General features: G+C 40.9%; 4 protein-coding genes across 7 annotated transcripts; 1 reads left to right on the top strand and 3 right to left on the bottom strand.

The window, feature by feature from the left end:
• Nucleotides 1–714: 714 nt before the first annotated feature.
• Nucleotides 715–4159, top strand: LOC120454037 (calcium uptake protein 1 homolog, mitochondrial). Of its 4 annotated transcripts, none has more exons than XM_039639033.2 (9): nt 715–1115; nt 1183–1369; nt 2105–2267; nt 2377–2414; nt 2484–2598; nt 2654–2814; nt 3001–3009; nt 3225–3684; nt 3751–4159. In XM_039639033.2, the coding sequence occupies exons 1-9, from the start codon at nt 823–825 to the stop codon at nt 3903–3905; spliced, it is 1581 nt and encodes a 526-aa protein (XP_039494967.1). In that variant the 5' UTR covers nt 715–822; the 3' UTR covers nt 3906–4159. The 4 variants fall into 4 exon arrangements, with proteins under 4 accessions (XP_039494967.1, XP_039494982.1, XP_039494974.1 ...); XM_039639040.2 differs by lacking the exon at nt 2105–2267 and adding an exon at nt 1757–1916 and having other exon boundaries at nt 717–1115; XM_039639048.2 differs by lacking the exon at nt 3001–3009 and having other exon boundaries at nt 716–1115.
• An 87-nt stretch (nt 4160–4246) lies between these two features.
• On the bottom strand, nt 4247–6743 carry LOC120454058 (zinc finger protein 271). Its single transcript, XM_039639070.2, has 3 exons — nt 6582–6743; nt 5466–6281; nt 4247–5400 (listed from the first exon to the last, which is right to left on the bottom strand). The coding sequence occupies exons 2-3, from the start codon at nt 6274–6276 to the stop codon at nt 4463–4465; spliced, it is 1749 nt and encodes a 582-aa protein (XP_039495004.2). The 5' UTR covers nt 6277–6281; nt 6582–6743; the 3' UTR covers nt 4247–4462.
• A 2588-nt stretch (nt 6744–9331) lies between these two features.
• LOC120458136 lies at nt 9332–13477 on the bottom strand. Its single transcript, XM_039645680.2, has 4 exons — nt 13460–13477; nt 13291–13410; nt 11388–12269; nt 9332–10976 (listed from the first exon to the last, which is right to left on the bottom strand). Exons 3-4 carry the CDS (start codon nt 12257–12259, stop codon nt 10328–10330), a joined length of 1521 nt encoding a protein of 506 aa, XP_039501614.1. The 5' UTR covers nt 12260–12269; nt 13291–13410; nt 13460–13477; the 3' UTR covers nt 9332–10327.
• A 748-nt stretch (nt 13478–14225) lies between these two features.
• LOC120457789 (ubiquitin-conjugating enzyme E2Q-like protein CG4502) lies at nt 14226–23842 on the bottom strand. Its single transcript, XM_039645287.2, has 5 exons — nt 23520–23842; nt 15377–15926; nt 15133–15256; nt 14729–15078; nt 14226–14668 (listed from the first exon to the last, which is right to left on the bottom strand). Exons 2-5 carry the CDS (start codon nt 15724–15726, stop codon nt 14584–14586), a joined length of 909 nt encoding a protein of 302 aa, XP_039501221.1. The 5' UTR covers nt 15727–15926; nt 23520–23842; the 3' UTR covers nt 14226–14583.
• Between the last annotated feature and the right edge of the window lie 722 nt (nt 23843–24564).

The following is a 24564-nucleotide window of genomic DNA, read 5'->3' as shown; positions in this document are numbered from 1 at the left end:
GCGGAGCTGCGATTCCATAAGGTAAACATTCCCTTGGAGGCGGTAGAGTTCGCAAATTTTAACACAAAATTTCGAATTTTGGAAAGATGCTAAACTTTAGAAATTGAATCGAACGCTTAATTTTATTGATATTTGGTTTATAGTTTAAAAAAGCAAAAGATTTAACTAACTATCACAAATTTAAATCGGTAGCATTGGTAGCTCTGGTTAATTGCACAAATCCCGTTAATAGTTTACTACAAATTAAATATTGTTTTACCATTTTAATATTATACAATTCAGCAGTAATAAGCTTTAGTTTAGGCGGCACCTTGTGAGTTACTTACTGTTCCATAATATCCTCAACCACAATGGCTTAGGAAACTTTGGCACTTATCATATTTATACAAATACAAATTTGTAAACAAATAAGAAAACAAACTTTAACTGTCGGCAGCTGATTAGACATATGAACAAAAGCTCAACGATGTGCAACAAAAAAATACCATCAACTCGGTATTTCCTGGTAGTTCGTATTGCAGAATGCAGCCTATGCTCCACCGCCTATACCAACCAGATCTAACATAATTCACTTAAATATTTCATATAATCAATTTAGCATTTGTTTAAAATACATTTATTTCAATTTTAATTGAGTTAGAGTGTCACATGTGGACAATGCGCAGTGTAAAACACCAGACTTCAAAAGTAAACACAGCACCGCAAGTTGGTATTATCCATATACAGGGATACGGTATCACTAACGTATTTGCTAAAAAATGCGCATAAATATCGAAGTTGATTTGATAATATAGAAAAACAAAGTTAAATACGATATCCAAAATGTCTGTGCTGCGATTCCTGGTGACGCGCCAGGCCTTGACGGCCCTAACGAGACCAAGGACCTTCAATATTCTTCAAAACCCAGCACAAATCGCCTTCGCCTCCACTTTGTGCAACCAAAATAGCAATCATAATGCCCAGGATCTGAACAAATCGAGTGCCAATTTAAGTCTGATGCAAGTTAGGGGCCACAAACGCTTTGGCCATCAGGAGGAGAAGGTGCCCAATGTGACGAAGTACTTCCATATGTTCATCCTTAGTTTGTTCCTCATTTCGGTGATGGACTGGGGCAAGTGAGTAAACTAACCAAAAAAGCATTTTAAGGCATGTCCAAATTATTTATTTGGAATCTATTTTTAGAGTGAAGCGCCTGTTGTTGCCAAAAGTGGACGCGGATGCTGGACAACGTCCGTCATCAGCGGCTGGCGTTAATGGCGAGGATAATACATCCGAATCCGAAGATAGCGACGATGAGGAGGCAGGATCCGATCTGCACCTGCACGAGAGCAAGAAGATCCGCGAGAAAGTTGGTTTCCGCGAGAGGAAGGTATAAAGCTGCTTGATGACGCTTCAGTTCTCTGCCTCTATAACTCTGTAAAAAGATCCTTTATATTTTGGTGTAATTCCGGTTTTCACAGTCTAATAATTGCTGCCAAATCTGATCAAGTTTATTACTCTTTGTTAAAACTTAGTATTTCAATATTTGCTATTCTGGAAAATTGACTATATAACAACTACTATTTGCAAAGGGAAAGAGTTTTTGTAGCTCGTAGTCGTGAAGGCCGGATAAAAAGTAACTTTTCTTTTAATATATTTTACAATTTCGCATATTATGTTAAACCAAAATCATTGATTATTACTGTTTCTTTTATGTTTGTGACGTCTTGTTTTTGACCCGCCCCACCATCAAACACATTAAACACACACCGCGAAGATCATTGAGTATGAGAACCGAATCAGGCAGTTCTCCACCCCTGACAAGATTTTTCGTTATTTTGCCACCGTAAGACTGCAGGATGCCACCCAAACGATTGTGTGCATGACTCCCGAGGATTTCCTTCGCTCCATTTATCCGGGAATCAAGCAGCCAGATGGTAAAGCACTCATTAAGATAACCATATATGAAGTTATATATTTAGTTATTGATTTAATTTGAGTAAGGATATTTTTTTTGTATAATGCGAGTTGTTTTTTTAACTTTGAGTTAGCATAACCTACTTTTCATAACTGAAAATCATAATTCCTGCCTTTTCGTAAGCTAAACTCACGTTGTTTGCCTTAGATAATTGAGTATGAGAACCGTATCCGGCAGTTCTCCACGCCGGACAAAGTGTTTCGCTACTTTGCCACCATACAGGTGCCCGTGGCGGATGATCGTCATGAAGTCTACATGACTCCGACCGACTTTTTAACAAGCATGACGCCCGGCATGAAGCAACCAGATGGTATGTGCACGAAAAAAATGGGGGAAATCCGTAGAAAGCCACTAGTTGTAGAACTTACTAACTTACAATATGTTTAGAAAATTTCTGCAATAAAAGCATTTTATTTTAGGATTGGGTCTGGACCAATATCGTCGATATGATCCTAAGGTAAGCCTAAAATGCATTTGTATATACTCTAAGCTATGTAAGTAAATAACTCCAACTTTATACTATTAGTCTGTTGGAGAGCAGCTCAATTTGCACCTGGAGAAGAACAGTATTTTCTACAAACTGGGCTCTTACGGACTGATCACATTCTCAGACTACATCTTCCTGCTCACAGTTCTCTCAAGTAAGTGATAAGTATTCGCATTGAATACATTCCAATAACCACGTTTTCTTTCAAGTTTCCCGACGCCACTTTGAGATTGCCTTTCGCATGTTTGATTTGAACGGGGATGGTGACGTGGACTGCGAGGAATTCGAAATGGTGGCCACCTTGGTGAGGCAGCAAACCAGCATGGGAACCCGACACCGCGATCACGCCAACACAGGCAACACCTTTAAGGTAATAATACTCAGTTGCCCTAGATATTAATCAAAAAGAGTACCTCGAGCCGTACTAAATACGATTCCATTTGTATATTTGTATATTCTCTGTCTTTTCGCTTTGAACCTATATATTGAACGCGTGTCTAAACTGTGTACATATCAAATCTTAACTTCCCTCTGTTTTTGACGTATGTACTTACAGTCCTTGAAGGTACTTTGTGTGACAATGCTTATTGACTTATTTTGCTTTTTGAAATCTAATTTAAAACATTCAAACACAATCGCACTCAAGTTCAACTAAATCACACTTTTCGTAGTCAATTCCACGATGCACCTGCTCCCAAGTACACAAATTAATCCTCTTTATGTACAAATATAAGTTATTTTTGGAAATTTAAATTGCTTAACTTTAAATCGTTTTCGTAGGGTGTAAACTCGGCCTTAATCACATATTTCTTTGGCCCCAATATGGATGAAAAGCTGACGATTGAGAAGTTCCTGGATTTCCAGGAGCAACTGCAAAAGGAGATTTTGTCACTCGAATTTGAGAGAAAAGAACCCAACGATGAGGGGAATATAACAGAAGCGGATTTCGCAGAACTCCTACTGGCCTATGCCGGGTATCCTTTAAAGAAGAAGCAAAAGAAGCTAAAGAGGGTTAAGAGGAGATTTAGGGACCATGGCAAAGGTATCTCGAAACAGGACTATCTGGATTTCTTCCATTTCCTTAACAACATCAACGACGTGGATACTGCCCTGACTTTCTACCATATCGCCGGTGCCTCGATTGATCAACAAACATTGCAGCATGTGGCCAAAACGGTGGCCATGGTCAATCTTTCGGATCATGTGGTGGATGTGGTCTTCACCATCTTCGATGAGAATAGTAAGTTTGACATTTAATTGTGAACTTAAAGATATAATACATACACATTTGTCAAAACTTTTTTAGATGACAACCAACTCAGCAACAAGGAGTTTATTTCGGTGATGAAGAATCGCGTGCAGCGTGGATTGGAAAAACCCAAGGATACAGGATTCCTAAAGATGATGCGATCGGTGTTCAAGTGTGCCAAAGAAACCAAGCCTGTCCTGCTGGACATCTAAAGATCGCCACTCCGTGGATTCTCCCGCTCCAAGCGCCCCAATCTTAGTCATTTTTTCCTACGCTTACGCTTCCTTTTACTATTTATTTTTTTAGGTAACATTTACATAAATCGATTTTAGCTCAATCTTCGTAATTGTTCGACACCCAGCAGGTTTTATGAAATGATGACTTGCTTTTGTATATTTCACCGACTCTTGTGCACTTAACTCGTTTGTTTTTTAATAAAAGTATATATAATAATATTTATAAATAAGTACAACTTATAAGTTCTTTTATGTTCAGTTACCAAAACTTTTATATCATTTAGGAGTGTGATTATGGCGCGTCGTAACATTTTAAAATTCAGAATAATATAATGCTTGAAAAATACATGAATGATATAAAATACTTCAAATATATATGCATTTAAATATATTAATCGGGAATGCATTAATGAACCTTATTAGCTAATTTATATAAAATAAGGGATTTTCAATCCATTTTATGCATTAGAAAGACACACAGAGAATTCACAATTCCCGCTCAGTTTATATTAATTGTGGGCTCGAAACATTTTCTATGCCACATCTACGTCCTCCTGCTCCTCGTCCACCACATCATCAATACTCATCCCGTACAATTCCAAGTCGTGCTGTTTAAGATGGGCCGTATAAGCATCCAAATCCGTAAAGCGCTGTTGACACTCGCAGCATTCTAGACAATCTTCCACAGAACTGTCGCCATCATCATCACTTTCGTAAATGGACGATTTGCGGCTACTCAGCTGATCCAGATGACTGGACTTGTGATCAGAGTACTCCAGATAGTCTCTGAATTTGGAGGGACACCTCAGGCACTTGTACCAGCGATCCCTGACATGAGTGACCATGTGTTTTTTGAGCGTGGAGCACTCCCTGAAAGGTTTCCTGCATTTTGAGCAGCTAAAAGGCTTCTCTCCAGTATGGATCATATAGTGACGTTTAAGATTATGACGAGTTCCGAAGGGACGATGACATAAAGGACAAGGATACGATCTGCGTGTGCGACTAATGGACTTTCCAGTTACATTTCCATCGTTGCTCAAGGAAGATGAGGAGTTGGCACTGCTGCAGCTGCGAGGAAGTGGCGGACGACTTGGCTGCGTATGTGGAGGAACCTTTTCCGGTGGACATTGAATAGGTGGTATTAAAGTGACCATTAAACTGGGTTGTGCCGCTTCTTGTGGCTGTTTCATTTCTCCTACGTCCCCTTCCTCTATTTCGTCATCATCCTCTTCCATCTCATCCGAATGTTCCTCCGCTGTTTTATCGCCCAGCTCCTCTTGTTGAGGTTTTACCATAAGATTCTTGCTTTCACAGTCCGCACACCTTGTGGAGTCCTGCTCCAAAGGTGGTCCCAAGTGACAGATCATGCAAATAAATTGGGGATCATGTGAGTGCCTTCGACGATGCTTCTTAAGATCGCTAAATTCCCGAAAACGTCGTTCACACAGATCACATGGAAACGGTCTTTCACCTGGAGAAAGTTAAATCGAGAGATCAGTGGACATATGGGGGTATATCTTATTCGAAGTTAAATACCTGTATGTATCATCATATGACGTCTTAGATTGTAGTTAGATTGCACTTTCTTTCCGCAGTCAGGACATTCGTACATATGCCTACCTCTTCTGTTGGCACCTGGACGCCTCTTTAATAATCTCCTCGAGCCGGAAGATCTCCTTTTGATGCCATTGTCCGCCTTCTCTTCCTCCTCCTGGTCGGAAGGCACGATGATTACCTGTTCCTGGGGATTCTCGTTCTGGGTTTCCTCCTGTCTCTGCTCATTTAGGACGCAGCTTACAGCATTTGATGGAAGATTAACATCCTCCTCATCTTCGCTAGCTTCATAGGGATCACTATCACTCAGTTCGATTTCTGCGACAATCGTGTGCACCTGTCTGGGGATGAGCTCGATATCTGGCGTTATCCTTCTAATTGATGAATTCCAATGCGCAAGGCTCCTGGCTGCGCTGATAATGAGACCCCTGGGTGATGGAGCCTCCTCCTCGTCCAATTCGATTACCTCTTCGACTCTTCGCCTTTCGGCCTCCCGCTTTTCCTTCTCTCTTTTTTCCCTTTTTTCCTGTTCCCTGACTCTCTTAATTTCCAACTCCTTTTCCCTTTGCTGCTGGCCGATTTGCCACAGGAAAGTCTTGATTTTCACATCATCTATAGATATAAAGTTCTCTTCCGGCTCCTGGTACTCATATCTAACGGGATCGGGGGGTAGTAATCCGCAGGCGGTGTCGCAGTTGGCGTCGCAGCAGGCGGAGGCAGAACAGCAGGGCAGCAGAGTGCAGTCCTTGCAGCAGTCTACGCAGGACGATGGTTTATTCAGGGCCAGCTCCATCAAATCTGCAATATTCGAACAATCCATTTAGGAAAGTTTTAGAAATGAACGTGAGATAGTGAATATCATGACCCGTGCATGCAGCGCAAAAAAACATTGCATACATGTAGGCGTGTTTTATATCACAGCTTCTTATCAGTATTTTGAATTAAAAATATATCAACTGCAAGAAAACCCATTTCTAACATCGAAAAGCTCCAATAATGATTGATCAACTATAAAAGAACAATATATAGCAAGCGTAAGTGAATCGCACTGAATAAAATAAATCGGTTATTATGAATCCTGACACGTCGCATACGAACCATTGATAACCCAGGAGATTCCGATCGAATGAATTCCGCGATTGCACACCGCTCTCTTCCTCCTCACGAAGCTTCGCTCCTTTCTTTCGTTTTTTATCCGCAATTTGTGCGCTCGGCGATGGCGATTGAGCTGCGTCTGCCGTGCGAAGAAGTGAAGAAGAAACTGGATTCGCGATTCGCGATTTGCGGCTTGCCGAGCAGCAACCTCTCGGCAAAAACAACAAAACGCCGCAAAAGTCGAGCTTCGGTCGACGTTGACGGCGACTGCGCTGCCGCAGCGCTGCTCGGCTTGTGAATCAGCGATGCGAGCAGAGCAGCAGCAACAACAACCATGTGGGCAGTGCTTAAGGCTTTTTTTTTATGTGCACGAACGTGAGCCTTAAACCCCCTTTCCCACCATTACCCCTTTCCCCTTTGACGTGTTAACTTGATTTTTCTTCGGGCCACGCAAGAGTGAAATACGAAAAACAAAGAAAATGCCCCACAACAACAACAAGGGCAAAAACAAAAACAATTGCAATTACTGCCGGCGCAACAGGCGCAGCAGCAACAACAGCAAAATCTCACGATTTTTGCTCACAAGAGCAGGGGCGTAGGCAGGACACGGTAAGGGGGTGAGGTAACTAAACCCAAAACCTTATGCAGGTGTTGCTAGTATACCAAAAAGTCTTTCACGTACGGAACAAAGCCATTCTCTCTTAAGCTATTTATACTTGTAGCTTATCAGCTACGATCTAATCATTAATAAAACGACAAAAAATATGATATATTAATCCTTATTAAAATGTCAGACGACTATAGACGAAGTAAGATAATAAAAGTAAGGAATTATATACTTTTTTTTGTAGTGGGGAGGGGGGTGTTTACAACTGGACCCCCTTCGACACAACTGCTTGCGCCCATGCAGAGAGGCGAAAAGAGAGCTGGAGACTGCTATGGAGGGGGAGGTGGGCGGGAGAGTGGGCGAGTGGGAGTATGGAAGCGTGGAGAGAGCGGGGTGGGAGCGGGTTGTTGGAGCTGCGAAAAGGGAGCAGCGTGACCAAAGCGTAAAAACCAACAACAACAGCGACGGTAACGCCACCGCCAACGCCAACGCCGATGCCGACGTCAACGTCGACGTCGAAAAAAAAAATTTATTGACGTCCGAGCAACAGCACTAAAGTAAAACCGTGCGCCTTCAACTTTTTTCATTCGCAGTTGCTTTTCTTCTTATTTTCAGCTTTTTTTGTTGGTTTCCTTTTTAAGTATGTACATACATATATATGTATGTACCTTCGCACATATATTTTAGTAATTGACTTTAATTATTTGCCTCTATTTGGTTATTTTCCATTTTCAGGGCGATCTTCTGTTAAGTGCTCAATAATTGCCTGGAAATCCCTCGATCGTTTTTTTATGAACTGGTAAAAATGGCATAGAGGTGAAAAATTATAAATTTTCTAGTTTTTGTTGAGTAACATTTCTTTTCGGTGAAAGCCCTAATAATATTTTATATTTAAGGATTCGTTTAAACTGCCTTCAATTGGGTAGATACATATATCACATATCAAATCATACCCCTCACATCACATATTAAGCTTTACATATCAAGTTTCACATATGACTAGTTTTCGATTTTACAGAAGTAACGTTTTCCAAGTTTACATGAACTTTCTAAATAAGTACATATTTCGTCCTGTGTCTTAAATAGTTATACATTTTTAATATTCAATAGGAATTTAAAAGAACTATTATTATTTATACGTATAGTGGGCATACATACACATTCCAGATAACTTTAACAACATTTAACTTACCTTTATTGTTCCTCGGATCCGGATGTATGTATGAAATGTATGTATATAATCAGTTTAGAGTCACTTTCCGAGGGCTAGGATAGCGTGTTTTCATCTAATTTGTATTCCATTAGCGTGGGTAGTGGGGTTCAGGTTCTGCCCCTGAGATATGGAGCCAGATCCCCAGGTCCGCTTCGAATGCTTGGCTAGGCTCCCGATTGCTTTGGTGTCTCGGTCTCGGTGTCGGCATATTGGCGATCGTGACTGCAGAGCTTAGTTATCTTATATATATATTTTTTTTGGTTTTTTTGCTATAAAACTCGTTTGTATCGGATCCACTCACACGTCCAGCCGCTTGGAAGCGAACCACAGACGCCCACTCGACTTGGTCCGTGTGGAATCGGTTGCCTGGTGTTTCGGTCTCGGTCTGGGTCCCTGGCTTCTGGCCTGGTTAGCCTGGGGGATTGGCGTCCGTGTTCGAGGCACGAGCAGCTGGCCATGTGCATTGTGTCCTATCTGTGTGGGGAACCAGTATGCCGCTGCTTGCGAATGGGGAGCAATGCTCGGCTTCTCACTCCACAGGTGTTCGAACTTTTCGGTGCGTGTGTGTGCATCTCGTATGCATGGATACTTGGGTACTTACTCGGGCTTGCAGGTGCTTCATATGGCTGGCACGATATCACGCTGTTATTCTAGGCGTACTCGTAAAGATTGTATATATAGTAATATATAATAACACACCTTCTTAAGATATATGTATAGTATGTTAGAAGAATTTGCGCATTTACTAGCTCAACTTGAATAGGTACTGTCTTTCCTTAGCTTTAGTTACTTACACATAAACATAAAAAAGTACAAGTTCCATGCCCGTGGAAAAGCTGTCTAGTTAATACATTGTTATTGTTTAGTTTCTTATCCCTTAATTTTCAATGTTACCTTATGCAGCCCTTTGTACCAGCCAATAAAAACAAACAATTTGATCAATTGAAAAAATGTGTATTAGGCAATTCTTTCGTTTTGGATCCTTTCTAAGTATATGTAACATTTTCCTGAAACTACGTAAATTCGCTTACGATAATTAGAATCGAATCGTAAATCTATATTATATATGCGTTACTATATCAGTAGGTTTTTGGGGATACGCGCAGATATCCACGCTTAATTGGATCACATTATAGGCAATATAATGCTGGATTACATATAAGCATAGAGGAAACATATTTGGCAAAATTGGGGTTTTCTTCCTAAAATCTAGGGTGAGGTGGCGACTAAAAACAAAACTAAACTATAAACTTTTACTTAAATAAGAAAGTGGATTAAAAAAAAAAGGGATTGTTTAATCAAAACATTGGAAATGCAGAACATGATATAACACAAAGATCGGGGAAATAAACTCTGGCTATATATAGTAAACCTTAGGCTAACATATTAAAAACGAATGTTTTCTAGGGATGAAAGGGGGGTGCAAGTGTGCTTCGATAAATGATATGCAAGATGGTTTAGAACTTCAGACAAACAACTTAACTATGTACAACAAAGCTACGATCTAATGTTAAGCAAGTCGGAGGATCGTGTGTTGAACCCCCATCTTAAGCGTGTGTGTTGGTTATTTTGGGTCGATTTTCTTGAACAAAAATCAAAGTACCACTAATTTATCTGCTGTGTCTTCAGGGAGATTTGCTTTGAATACTATGGGAAATATACATTTTAAACACTTTTTAGCCTTCTACATAGTTCTTCAAAGGTATACTTAATTATTTTTTTTTATAAAAAATATTGCTTGTGGATTTATGTAAAAAAATGGGACATTCTAAAACTTAAAAATGATCAAGCTATGCATGTATATCGGTAAATAGTTTCAAAGCAAATCATCTAAAGTGTACCAAGGATTAATGTTTGGCTCCTGAGATTATAAGCATTTCGTAGCATTCCTAAAACCGACCCCTAAGCTAAGATAATCTGTGTATGTTTTTAAAGCTTTTGCGGCACATCTTTGCTGGCGGCTCCCGTTCGCTCGTGGTTGACAACAAACTTCTTGGCGCCCGACAATCCCTGCTTGTTGATATAGAAGCTCTTTTGGGCCAGCGGCGAACCACCGCCATCCGAATCCACCACCAGGCGATTCAGGAAGGTGGCAGCTGTCTTGGCACCGCTGTCGCAGGAGGATGACTCTATGCTAATGGTGGAGCATCCACCGATCGAGGAGGTCTCACTCTTGGCATCGTCCATTAGAGTGGCATCATCCACCAGGTCGTTGACCAGCACCTGCGTACTGGACGATGCGGTGGACAGTATGGAAGAGGTGCGACTGCGGCAGGAGTGCGTCTCCGATTCGGGTATGGAAATGCCCTCGTCGATGCTTTGGCTCTGGCTGCCGCCGGAAACGAGGCACATGGCAGCCTCCAGATTTGGACCGCTGCCAACTCCACCGGGCGAAGCGGAAACGGGCGACGGACATCCCGAGCTGCTGCTGTTATTATTTATTCCACTTCCGCTCACCGAATTACTGGTGCACAGCTTCGAGATGAACAACTTGGGCGTAAGGCGACCGTCAAAGGTTCCGGAGTCGGGACTGGGACACACCGACGACGGCGATTGGCACACCGGTGAGGAGCCGCGACTGGAACGAAAAGGGAAGGGAAGGTGATGAATAAAGCCATTTAGCACTAGTTTAAATATTCAACAAGTAGCACAATTACTACCACATATACTATTAGCTATCTAATATAATTAAATGAATGGTACTCGCACCACAAAGGCATTATTTATAGCCTTTTGAACAAATGCAACTTGGCCGAAAATGTCTAAATTTATATTTTACAAGAGGCCCGAAGTAATATAATTTTAGACTTCAAGAAGCTAGCTGCTTTAGTTTGATCTAAAATACTATCATTTCATTGACTACAAATGGTTGAGGTGAATACTGTTTCAAAATCAAATGAGAGGAAAGCCTATAACCCACTAAAAGCTAGTTAATTAACTTAAATTGTTTATGTTAAGATCCCAGTACGTTAAATACCCAATAACGTACCTTTCCGTGAATATTTTCTTCACGGGCGGAGGAGAGTACACGCTCCAGTTGCTGCCCTGAGTGGGATTGTCGTCCAGCTCGAATTTCCTCTTCACGGGTCCCAGCTGAGATGGCCTCATGGCAATGGGAGACATCGACCGCCTGGTGGCAAAAGTGCGTCTCGTGGGCGACGGGGAGTATGGTAGTCTCATGCCCGCGCGATTGTTGGTGGGACTGGGACTGGAACAGCTGGTAGTGCCGGTGGGTGGCAGGCTGACCTGCAGGGGATTGGAGAACTCGTCCGATTTGCACGACCAGTTCTCGGCCACCAGTGTGAGGTCCTCCCAGCTCTGCGAGATCTGTATTTCCCGATGAACTTCCCGCTCATGGTTCACCTCCCTGCTGTTCAGGTCGGCGCATTCCTCCTGCCTCAGCTGGGAAACCCGCGGAGTGAGGCAGAGGGTGGCTCCATTGGCTGCCGTGGTCAGTGGGCTATAGCTGGCCGAATACCTTCTGGCTCGAGGTGTGAATATATTGAAGACCGGAGCCGGGGAAACCTCCCTGGAATTGGGCTGGGATCGTATGTGTATGTTCTTGCCGAAGCAATCGATGGATGGTACATTCGGCATCTGGATATCCACCACCTGTTGGCTCTTCTTGGGCGTCTGCTCGTGCTCCTTGGCCGCCAGAGCAGCCGCTGCGGCTGCGCGTGTGGTCATCGGGGTCTTTCCCGATTTGCCCGCCGGCGGAGTCCGGATTATTGGCACACTGAGGCAGCGTTTGAGGGTCTTGGAGCTGCCACTCGGTGGCGGCGGATCCAGCGTGTCCATGGGCACTGTCGAGGGGTTCTCTTGCGGCTTCTCCTCGCCGCTCGCATTCGTCTCCGATTCCATTGCCGTGTATCTAAAAATAGCAAGTGTTTACTTCTTGGTTCCCAGGGTTATTTTTATACCCTTGCTGAGGGTATGTCTAAATTGGGTAGCAGCTGTAATGCAGTATCAAGTGTTTACTGGGTGCATCTGACTGCAGTCAAATGCCTTAGATCTTTTCCAGCTTTTCGGTTCTGAAACTCTGGATTTAGGGTATCTGCATGATTATTTTGTAGCTTAAGACTTGAATGTTTACATGGGCCATGGCTATTTGTATGTGTATATAGTTCTTGTTCAGTTAGGAGCTCCTAAACTATATACATTTCTAAAATATACTGTTGACCCGTTCTTAATGTAGGGAGTTACAGTGTATACCCTAAATACTATAATCTTTTACTAATTGGGGCTATACTATGATGATGCGTAATACTCGTAACTATCTATTTGGCACGTATATTCGCTTTGGTAAATTCCGAAATATTCAATTCTTATTTATCGTTTCTATCACACAAAGTTATTGTAAAGAATTCTTTCCGGGTTGATTACAAATTGCAGATCTACGATAAGCTGCGACCATACCAAATGGCAATCTCTTTGTTAAATTTGAAGAACTATTTAAAAGTTACGAGGAGATTGTAATAGTTTTCCAAGGACTAATTCTCAAAATGAAGCACTATATCCTTTAGATCCAAAAGGAAAGATCAGCCATCAAGACAGTTCCAAGATCTGGATCAAGAAAGCATTCCCTAGCAATTCTCGGCATTTTTCCGCAACAATTTTGAAGCTACTTAAGGTGGCTAAGAATTTCCCGATTTTCCGCAGGACTTCGGGGCGCAGCAGCAGCGCAGCCGGCGTCGCTGCCGCCGCGGGCATTGCGACTATCTATTTTTTTTCACCCACGAAGTGCGTTTGCAACTTTTGGCAGCCACTTTTCACGCGATAAATGCCACTTGCCCTTTGAAATTATTGCAGATTTAGCTTCGGCAAATCGTGTAGAACACTTGGCACTACCTTAAGTTGGCCAAAAACACGTGCAATTGGCCAAAAATACTTACAAAATTAAGTCCTGTGATTGTAATTTTCAGCTACCCGTTTAGTTTTTTTATAGTGTTGAAAAGCGACTAAATGCGAGTGACCGCATACACGATTCGGCAGTATGACACACCGAGCATGGGCTAAAAAATTGAAATTATTTAAAATTCGACCAGTTCAGCGAATACTTACACATTCACATGAAATGCAATATTTAAAGAAATTCCAGTTTTGTAATTTTAATGACAAAGATCACTTTGTTTTTCTCAAATCAGCTGGTATTTGGCCTGCGGCACTTTGTTGGCTCATGCGGCGCTCGTCATGCATCTCTGTGTGCAAACGCTGTGCAACACTAAGCGCGCGCAATTCAAATTTACTCGCTGCTGCGGATAAGTGGAAGTTACGTTTTGATAAATACAAAAATTGATAAATAAATCTTGTTAAAAAAGATTTTAAAAAATCTGTTGTATTCGTATGATTTAAAATTGGGTAATTTAAAACGCAAAATTTGGGGCTGATAATATTTGTATTTTATGAGCCTAAAAAACAACATTATTGGCAAGATTATAACAAAAAAGACCCTTAATCGTTTCGCATTCAAAAATTTACACATTAAGAGACCCCTAGTATATAAAAATATAACCAAAATCATTAAAAATGAGATAATAGACACATGTTACATTTATTTATTATGCGTAGCTTAAAATGAAAGTGCGAATTTCAAGGAACACACTCATGTTTACAAGCGGATGTTGTAATTTGGTTTCTTCATGGTTTGTTTAAATTTAACAAAAATCACAACAAATTATAATAACACAGTCGAACCGAGATATCAGACTAATTGATTCTGTAAATCTTTCATAACTTAATAATATGCGCTAGGCGATTGAAATTATTATGAAAGTGCTGTTCATCGTACTTGTTTTTTCGTTTCTGTTCAACTAATAATACTTAATTATCCATTTTGTATTCGGCGAAACGTATGATTTACTGATGACTACGAGCTAGAGTTACACTTTAAGCTAATTTGTTACTTGATGCGCGTTTTTCCATTGTTTCCGTTGCCTTGTTTTGTTTTTACTTGTTGCTTGTTTCTTAAAGTTCGTCTTGTTGCTTTGGATGGTTTGCAATTGAAATCGTTCGTTACTTGACAAGTAGATGAAACAAAAAGAGAGTATATAGATGGATAGATGGCTTGATGTATTACTATGAGCGAACTTTGCGGGGTGGCTGAATATTAAATTGCATTGGTTGTGTTGGCAAACGCAGAGCATCTGAGCAGAGTTTCCTTGCGGGCCAGACTCCGTAAGCGTCGCTTAACCATCGGACAGGGCGGGCGTCACCCAACCGTACTTCTCGTGTGTCTTCACCAGCGAACGGAACGACTCCTCCGCCTGGCGTCTGTAGAGGGATCACATAGTGCAATCACACATCATATTGAAACAAGATCTATTCCCTTACCGAGTGAACTCCTTTGTACTCTTTGGCTTCCGCATAATCCTGCCCTGACCCTTGACCACGCTGGCTGCGAACTGCATGATGACCGCCTCCACTGTATAGGCACTGGCCCATCCGCGAGGCGTTAAGAGCTCCATGCAGATGGCACCACCCTCCATCACGTAACCCTTCTCGATGCGTGGCTCCACCACGCGCATGAATGGCGGGGCGAAGGGGAAGTTGTCGGGGAAACTGAGGTGCAACAGGATGGCCGGCACACCCATCTCGACCATATCTCTGGCCAGGGGCGAGTCGGGATCGATCACATGTAGGCGTACGTGCCACTCGAACAGGCTATCGTTGACGAGTTCCACCTGAAAGGATGATGAGCTGTTAGTAATTGGTTGCGTAACAGAAGAAGGCCTTACTGTGAAGACAGCATCGTTCTTGGTCTGCAGTCGCTCCATTTCGCGGTATTCCTTCATTAGGCGGCGGGATCGAATCGTCTGATCCGGCGCCGCCACCAGCTGGCGTTCCGTCGTCGGCGCCACCCTGTAAGATGGATAGAAAGTCCCGAGATCAGCTCTTTTACATGAATAATGGGGTGAATACTTTCATGAAGCTTGCCGAATACAAATGGAATTTCCTTTTGGGTTTTTTAGAAACACTCACTTGTGATCTTGTCGTCGCCGCTTGCCTGGGGAATCCCAAACAGCCTGCTCGGCAGCCATTCGAACTACGGCATTTTTGGAGGCACCGGATCCCGATCCCGATGATCCTACTGCTCCAGCGCCCATGGCGACGCCTCCTGCAGTAGAGGGTGCTGCGCCATCGTGATTGTTGTTATTATTATTACTGTTGTTTATATTCGGACTGCTGCCAGTGGCGCCATCGACCTTGTCATTGTTGTTGTTGTTATTGTTAATGTTATTATTATGGTTGTTGTTATTATTGTTATTGGTGGACTTGTGGAAGATTTTGCGGAATGCAGTGACTACTCTCTCCTTGGAACGCGACGACATCTTGGCTGCGATTGGCTTGGTCTCTTGGCTCCCTGACTCTTGATCTCCGACGAGTGGATTTCTTGGGGATTTGATTGTGTGCTTTTGAGTTACTTGAGCGGTGGCTTTTGATTTATTAGTTTTCAAGTACTTCGTGGGCGTGGTTGTTCAGTCTTCTTCTTTAAATGGTTCCTGGTGCAATGTGGTCGTGTGAATTTGTTCTGAAAGTGCAAAAGAGCAAAAACGTTAACCATCTTTCCTTGTACTGTTAAGCAAACAATATTGTTAAAAACATTAGTTGCTGTAAACTCAATTCCAAAATTGTTTAGTATTTAAGAGTAATGTGTACCCTCATACGCTTTTGATGTTTAGCAAACTTGTAAATGGCATGTGCGGTATAAGAAAAATGTCGACATCAAGATTTTCTTGGGTCGAGCTTATAAAATTAACATACTTGTGCATGCTAAGGATGCCATTACTTGGAATTTGATTCCCCCCGAGCCATTTTCATATTTTAGTTGTCCCTCCCCGCCCTCCTCTGCAGCACAATTATGCGACCTTGAACTAGCGTCCGCCCGCACACCACAACAATAACCGGAGATACTTTACCAAGTCTGGCAGTCGTAAGCACAAACACACATCCTTGGCAAACTTTTCAAGTGAATAACAAGACCGCCAACGAAATATGTTAAATACTCCCCTTAGCGAAACGAAGAGACTCACAAAAACGGCTTTCCAAAAAAGAGGACGAAAACAAAATTTATTTTGTCGCAGCTATGGATATGCTTTCCAACGACTTAAAGCAGGGATAAGAATATTTACTAAAAAACATAAATGAACTGAATAATGACAGCTTGGGTTAAAGGAGGTCCAAAAGCACGGAAAACAGACCTTTATTAAAAAATAATATATATTCAACAATGGATATAATCTTTACATAAATCCGCCAGAAATGGTTTTCTTTTCATCCCTAATTTCGGTGCCAAAGCACTCGAGGGCTCCAAGTTGTGTACTCTGAACACAGCCTCTGAAGGGACTTTTCTCCAACTCATTTCTTTTATTTTCCGAGCTGCAGATGCCGTGCAAAAGAGCAACTCCTCCTTTTATCACCAGCCTGAATTGTCCAAGGTGTCGACGTAGACTTGCCAAATTGTTTGCCTTTCGCATAATTAGCTTTCACCCCAGTGCTCGAGTTCTCAAGGGGGATTTCTTGGGTCACCTCCGACCTCCTGGACGACAGCCAAGACCTGAAACTCTGTGGCCAAGGACAACAGATGTGGGCGTTACATTTTAATAGTCGTGGCTGGGCTAAAGGGAGGACTATTATTATTATAAGCGCACGGATAAGTGTGAACTGAGCCAAAAGCCAAGAGGCAGGATATCAGATTGCTTCGAGGAAGCACACGAAAGCTGCCATGTGTGGGCGGAAAATAATTTAATGCATTTGCAGAAAGATAAAAAACTACATTAAGCAAAAAGATTATACAATTAGTTGTAAAGAGCACAGATCTTATTTTGTTCAGAATTAACTGAGCCTCTATAGTATTATATTATTCATATTTTTAACCTCACTCCAAATATCCGAAGTTACCTTTAGCATTCGTATTTTATTCAGATCCACGTTCAAAGAAAGTTACTTGTAAAACTTTACTTGGCCTCTACAAATGATGAATAATTGATTGATTAATGACCGTGGCTGGAAAAGGGCAATAAAATCCCCTAGGTTGACCCATGAACTCATTAAGAGTTCATCAAAGCTCAAACTATTCGGAGCCACTCCCATATTTTCCTACTTCCTCCCGTTTTTTTGCCCATTTATGGGTCATTTCCTTTCTGCATCTGTTATGTGCCCGACTAAAAGTATTTTTAGAGAAAACTTTTTGCACTTTTCCTTTCAGCCAAGGAAAAATAAACACTGACCGAGGCCGAAACAAAGGCGCCACAAGAATCTTCACCCAAAAGAAAGTCCACAAACATTGGTGAAGGGGAACAAAACGCGGTGAAGTCACGTAGGGAATTCTATCTGGTTCCTAGCACACATTTCTAAGTTTTTTCGCCATTTATTTAACCAAATAAATGTCAGCAATGTCTGACGTATTTTGACGTCCTTAAGTTTGGGCAAACTCTATAAACAGTAGGGTGACTCCAAACGTCTTGATATACTTAGCTGCCGGTTTAAAGGTATAATTATATATTACATATACAAATAATATTAATTTACTTTGCTAAGAGCAGTTTTAAATAAGTCTTAAAATATATTTTAAATTCGTAGCAACACACCCTAATGCAGTTCCATAGATTTGGCGACAAATTGACTGCGTCCGTCGAAAGTACTCCAGTCACACAGATAGACAATCTTATCTGGCGCCACAAAAATCGATACGAGCAGACCAAAAGCAACACCTCCCAAATAAAAACGCTGCCCATAAACCCACTTTCCCCATTCTTTCAGCTAACCCAATCTATAACTGACCTACCCCGCACTGATATTTAATAATAGCCTCCGGGACTGGCGGGACCGGTTATCGCCATCAATGATATTTGCAAAGCCGAATATAGAATATAGACAGTTGCCAAGTGTTCTTAAGTCAAGTGGTAAACACTGTATCCAGTTCGCTTTTGTGCCCTGCAGTTAATGGATATTTGATTGGTACGGAAAAGTTAAGTTGGTTTCCTACCTACAACATTGTTACAAACTATACTATAACTGTAACTTTTCATATCATGACAAATAAGTTATATTCGAAATGACGAATTGTCTTAAATATATTCGATTTAAGTGGCCTTTAAACTACAGGATTTAAGAGCGTGGGAAAATAAACAAAGCCACGAAGTTGACCAAACAAATAAATGCTTTTTTTACAGCCTTAAAAAAATAAAAATGGGAATCATACATATTCGGTGGGTGTACAAACAACTGGGGTCATGTTTATTGTTGTTTCATTTCATGCTAATTTTCCCGGCTGTCGCATGCAAAATTTCAGTTGCAAGCGCGAAAGTAAAAGGTAAACCAATAACGCGAACTGGGCGAAATGCAAAAAATGTTTAAATTAAGAAAAAAGCAAGATATATAGAACTGTGTCAGCTTTAAATTATTCTGGGGATGCCTTTCGTTGTTACTCTCGTTTCACGCTTATTTATTGATTTTTGTTCCTGACGACATTTTTGCCGTGCAATTCGCAGTGAAATGCATTAAGAAGAGAGGAATACATTTAAATACACCCAAAAAAATTATTACTAATTTAGCTTATTTATTAACTTGTAACATAAGTTATACAAATATTTTTCCTTTTAAATTAAATATCGTATTCAATTTGCAACTTACACTTGCATAGAATTGCCAAAAACTGGTTTATAAAAGTATTTATGATATTAGTTTTTAGAGAAAAGCAAATCAAAGTTCTAAAATATGTGGTTCTTTTTGTTTTGGCAGTGAATTGGCTTATTCGGCTGATCTTGTATTGAAACTTATTTAACAAAAGTTTACCGGGATGATTTCTTCAAGTGCTGAAAGCTTGTGCGAGAGGTCGTTAATCAACTGTTTGGTGCAAGCAGCAGAACAATGCGGAAATATTTGCACAGGGGAAATGGGGAAGGCATGGAAATCGGGGAGCGGGAGAAAGAGAGAGAGAGAGAGAGAGAGAGAGAGGGAGATACTGACTAATGGCCCCTGCAACAGTTCTTTGTTCCCAGCCATTAGCGAACACCTACTACTATGGCACACACTCACACCCACACCCATATCCACATTCACCGAGAATTAATCCCCCGTTTCTTGACCATCGAGTGTGGTTGCCATGGCCTCCAGCCCCCCTCCTCAGCCTTTCTGTTACACTACTTGCACTTATCCTATAGTCAGTGATGGCAAGGCAGCGTGGAAAGTAGCTAAATTTATTAAAAGAAACGGTAGAAGACGCTCAAGAGCTATCAACTTGAGATCAATGACCTTGTAAATTGTTATAAGGTATCAAGTCAAAACATTTCTCACTTTTAAAATAATCTGTTTTGATAATCTAATATAAAAAGAACACTTAATGATGACATCACATCATCATACAAATAAACAATAGATCTAATGTGAATTCCATACTAGTTTGAGCTATTTTATGATACAAATACGGAAAAATCAAGATGAGCATAAATGAAATTTGAATAAAAGTGTTTGTCTACCTTGCGCATAATATACATGAAATTTATTTGTCTGGTGCAGATGTTCTCATATTTTTTGTAGCATTTATTTAGCTCATAGCCAACTTGCCAACACCGATGGTCATCCTTTTACCTCCCACTTTGGCGCCCCTTCTACAGCTGCTCTCGATACTGACGACGGCATTGTTCTAGATGGAAGTCCGAGGGTCACCGCTTGTTACGGCTTTGTTAATTTATTTATAAACAATTCCTCGCCCGGACTCTGGTGCACATGCAAATTGAATTAAGCCCGGATTGCTTTTCTCTTTCCGTTTTTTTTTTCCATCGACATAGGAAGCTTTTAAATGTGCATTCAGCGTTAATCAAGGCCAGGCGTCAGCATCACAGTCGGTCTCCTTTATTTCCTGGTCGTTCTTGCTAACCAAATCGAAGGGCTTTGTCATCCAATTGGGGGTCGATGAACTCTTTCCACATTCCACGCCAAATAATGCCCGTTAACGGACTAACGGACAGTGAGTGATGCGGATGGCTTGACCCCGTTGTTATGGTATCCCCAAAAAGATACATAACGAAGCGGAGCTCACCCCATGTGACCTTGGAAATGTCTTTGTTAGTCTGTTTATCAATATCATGTGGCGCCATAACACATGGCACACACGAAGCGAAAATAGCAACAAGAATCTTGGCAATCGCAGAACTCGCCGAACTATGGGATACCCTTCAAACATGCACTTGACTATTTTGGAAAGGCTTCATTTGCCATTTAAATATTTGTAGATCTTAGAAACCTGTATCCTTTTCACTTCCAAACGCCCGCTTTAAATTACAAGCACTCTTCTTTGAAAGGATATACAAACTTTGCCACGTTTTGTGTGTATTTATTAAGACTGCGCCAGCCACATCCAGCACGTACATACAAAACAGTGGTCTCCTAGACACCCGAGATGAAAAGCCTGGGCTCAGGCACTCCTTTTTCCCTACTCCTACTCCGGATTGGTTTCTGCCCGGTTCTCTGACGGCGCGTGTTTCATTCGAACGGAAGCCATTTATGAAATTGATTGCGACAAGAGAGCAACAACGAAAGCAAAAACATCAGAAGCCACAACAATAACCACATCTCACGGGTTAAAAGTAGACTTTGATACGGACACATCGGAAAAGGGATATTCGCGTCATTTGATGACGCTAGCAAGTGAATGGCGGCTCTGTCTGGTAAGTGTTCAAGAAATTGCACAGGTAAAAATGACCAAATTTATGGTTTTATTAAGAAAATAATACTTCCCATTTCGATAGAAAAATGTATATAATCTTCAGACTCATAAATTCGTGTTTCCAACGCAACTGCTCTTTACAAACTTTAACTCAAATCTCTGCTGTAAATATTCTTGTTAAACGCTTGAAAATTGTTTTCGGTGCATCTATGGACGTCTATCTCGATAGCTTGTGTGTGGAGCGACCTGTCAATTTGGCTTTTGTCGGGTGTCAAAGTTAAGCACTTTGGATAGCGGTTATTGCAAGCGAGATAAGCTTCAAGTGCTTGATGCTCAGGGTGGCGCGGATAACATTAATAAATTGTGGATAAGTGCTCATTTACCATTTGACAAATACGTTGCATCTTATCAAACACTATTATAAAACATAACATTTTTTTAGTGCTCACTAGGTATTAGAAACAGATCACATCTTTAGTTCCAAACCTCTCAAGAAATATCAAAGTACAGGGGAGCTGACGTCAGTAATAGACCTGGGGGCAAACTCAAGTATAGACGTGCTGAACTGGACACACGGACATGGTTGTAAGTGCTACCTGCCTCATTGTTTATGCTTGGTGAAATTGTTTATCACCTGCCACGGGCACTCCCACTCATGTAAAATGCGTAAATTCATGCGATGGCAGGAAAGTTCATCTAATTGCCGAGGACCCTTTGCTCTTTCGCCCTATTTATAGCGTTCCCCGGGGTTCCTTGAGTCCCTTCCCGACTCCTAGTGCCACTTTCATGGGTATGCATAATCAATTTATGCGTGTGCCGGGCTAAATCTATAAATTAATTCAGGCGTAAAAATAAAATGCCTGCTCGGCGGGTCCATAAAAAGTTGATGTGCCAAAGTGCACACACAGCCAAGCTTGGCTTCCCTGATCAAGTGAGATTTAGATGCACAACAGGATACCAAATACAGTGGGCACCCGTTAAAGGGGCAACAAACATGTAATTATAGGTTATTTAAGATAGTAAAATAATCTTCAATATAAACGTTTTATGTGATAAATGATCATTTTTGCAATGTTGATGAAAATTTTATTTACTTCTACAACGGGTTTACCAAATAAAAATCATATTTGATGCAAACTTAAATATTAAATTTTTTTATTATTCAGCTGAGCAAGAAAAACCAAAATATATTTTTATGATGGAAATCGAGTTAATTATAAATTAGTTTCTACTGTAGAAGGGGATGCAAAGCGCCATGGCGCCTGTCTAACTGTGCTTAAGAAAGCGTAGGCAGAGGAATGAGATAAGATAGAGCAGGCAGGGAATATAATCTATCGGCAAAGCTTATCCCTCTCTTCCTTTGGCTCATGCCAACATGGCGCTCTGATTTCATTCATGAATACCAAATAATGTGAAGAAGCCTTTCCGACTTCTTGGCCCCTACTCCATGTACTACATATGTACTACATATACATAAATATGTACGTGTATGCATGTGAGTGGGCGTGAAATACCATTTCAGCATTTTCCGTGGTGGAGCTTCCATACATTTGCTTAGATTTATTTCCACAATCTCTCGCTACCCAGCTTTTCGGCATTTTCTTTCATCTTAGTTGTCCCAGGCAATAAAGGCAAATACGTCAAGGAACAACAAGTACAAAAAGGGAATTAAAAACCCACAAACAAGAAATGTTTCCCCTTTAAAAGGGATTTTTAATACTTTTTAACTTTTTCCAGCTTAAGGAACTGTGTTCTACAACCTAGTGGGGTTTATTTAAAAGGTAAAATTATCATAATTAACTATGTATGTAAATACACCGAAATTTGTCAAGACTTTAATTTAAAGTTTGTAATAACAATGACTCAATTAATTCAAAAAGATATATGTACATAAGTTAAAAACTACTCAGTAAAATTATAAACATTTTGAGATTCAAGCATATAAATTTTTGAAGCATTATTTGAGGGAATCTTAAGTTAAGAACTTGACCATGACTGCAGCCTTGGGAAAGTGGCTTGCACTGCAAGAAACAAGCGTCGACAAAAGAACTCTTGAAAATGTTCAGTATCAAGTTCAATGAAAAGCTGGCATTGGCAGAGCGAGACAGAGGCAGCATCCCTCCCTTTCGCACTTGCTAAGAGATACCAATTCCAGCAATGTGCATTGAATAGGACAAGCACAAACATGTGGACAACCGACCGTTTATTTGACAGGCTTGTTTGTTAGTGTCATGCTTCAATTGAATATCGAAGGGGAGGAAGAGAGACGGAGAAACAGGGGTAGCATGTGTAACCCACAACGTTCTATTTGTAAGAGAGAGAGGTCAAGAGCTTTTAATTGGCAAATTGTTGTGATACACCAAAAACAAAAAGGCATAAGCGATAAGGAGTAAAGAAGAGGATTTAAAAGAGGTAACAAAAGACGGAGCACACACAGCACACACATTCACTCACTTGCCAAGTGCAAAATGCAAAATGCAATTCGCTGTTCTTCTGTTTTCTTCTCACGATTCGTGCTTATCAGCGTTCCGCTTTATTCACGATTTTCGTTTCTTTCGTTTCCTTCGCCACTCGCACAGACAAACAAATAATAACGACGGGCAAACCAATCAAATGCAGTTCTTCCCGACAATTATATCTTTTATTGCGCGCTAGCGAAAAGCAATAACGTTCGCCGTTTCGATACGACTTTTGAATTATTTCCTGGTCTGGACACTGGAGCACCAACTTTTCGCTGCACTGCACTTTTTTTCGCCCGCGAGAGCGGTAGAGATGTAAAATAACATCTTTGCACCGACCACCGATGTTTCTTGGCGATAGTTGTCGATTCCTTTTTCCTATCGATGCTAAGCGATGCATCGGCTTATGTCTACATTCTACACCATCTCCAGTTACCTATGTTAGCAAATACACCAACCACAACCGCGCGGTTTTCAAACGACTTAAAAAATATTCAATGAATAATAATAATCTTGTCAGTTTCTTATATCGCATAACCCGTTTAGCCATTTAAAAAACTTTACCCTTATTTGGTATCGCATAGTTTACGTTTATTTTGTTTGAGAAATGTCTAGAACACCAATAAAGTAAATTCAGTAGCAAACAAGTGGGATTAGTATTATTAAATATCCACTTGTCGATCGCATTTATTGCTTCTTATGGCTTTCCTGGACTTACGAGTATGTCTATATAAATACCAGTAATATGAGTATATTAACCATTTCGGTTTTGAAAAAGATTCTACAATCCAAATGCTCTTCATATAACGGTTGTAATTGATTTGGAGTATTTGCCTCCATTTCATTGTTAATAAGTAATTCGTTACAGTTTAATAATGGCTTTACAAAGAATATAATACTGCGCATCTGCAACAGATATATTATATTAGGATGCTACATAACCAATATGCCATAGGAAAACAATCAAAAATAGCTGCTACATACTAATCAACAAATGTTATCTTCCCCTTCAATGGGTAATAGTAGTTTTTAAATATTTC

The sequence above is a fragment of the Drosophila santomea genome, chromosome 2L (assembly GCF_016746245.2).
Source record: "Drosophila santomea strain STO CAGO 1482 chromosome 2L, Prin_Dsan_1.1, whole genome shotgun sequence".
In the NCBI taxonomy this organism is placed as follows: Eukaryota; Metazoa; Arthropoda; class Insecta; order Diptera; family Drosophilidae; genus Drosophila; species Drosophila santomea.
The sequence above is the reverse complement of the archived record's forward strand: the minus strand, read 5'-3'. Positions and strand labels throughout refer to the sequence as shown.

Excerpts from the sequence above, each read along its gene's own strand:
- LOC120454037 (XM_039639033.2), top strand. The coding sequence starts at position 823 with ATGTCTGTGCTGCGATTCCTGGTGACGCGCCAGGCCTTGACGGCCCTA. Across the intron at positions 1,116-1,182 it reads TCGGTGATGGACTGGGGCAA|AGTGAAGCGCCTGTTGTTGC; the intron begins GTGAGTAAACTA and ends ATCTATTTTTAG. Across the intron at positions 3,685-3,750 it reads CACCATCTTCGATGAGAATA|ATGACAACCAACTCAGCAAC; the intron begins GTAAGTTTGACA and ends AAACTTTTTTAG.
- LOC120454058 (XM_039639070.2), bottom strand. The coding sequence starts at position 6,276 with ATGGAGCTGGCCCTGAATAAACCATCGTCCTGCGTAGACTGCTGCAAG. Across the intron at positions 5,401-5,465 it reads TCATATGATGATACATACAG|GTGAAAGACCGTTTCCATGT; the intron begins GTATTTAACTTC and ends AACTTTCTCCAG.
- LOC120458136 (XM_039645680.2), bottom strand. The coding sequence starts at position 12,259 with ATGGAATCGGAGACGAATGCGAGCGGCGAGGAGAAGCCGCAAGAGAAC. Across the intron at positions 10,977-11,387 it reads AAGAAAATATTCACGGAAAG|TCGCGGCTCCTCACCGGTGT; the intron begins GTACGTTATTGG and ends TTTTCGTTCCAG.
- LOC120457789 (XM_039645287.2), bottom strand. The coding sequence starts at position 15,726 with ATGTCGTCGCGTTCCAAGGAGAGAGTAGTCACTGCATTCCGCAAAATC. Across the intron at positions 15,079-15,132 it reads AGAACGATGCTGTCTTCACA|GTGGAACTCGTCAACGATAG; the intron begins GTAAGGCCTTCT and ends TCATCCTTTCAG. Across the intron at positions 14,669-14,728 it reads AGTACAAAGGAGTTCACTCG|ACGCCAGGCGGAGGAGTCGT; the intron begins GTAAGGGAATAG and ends ATCCCTCTACAG.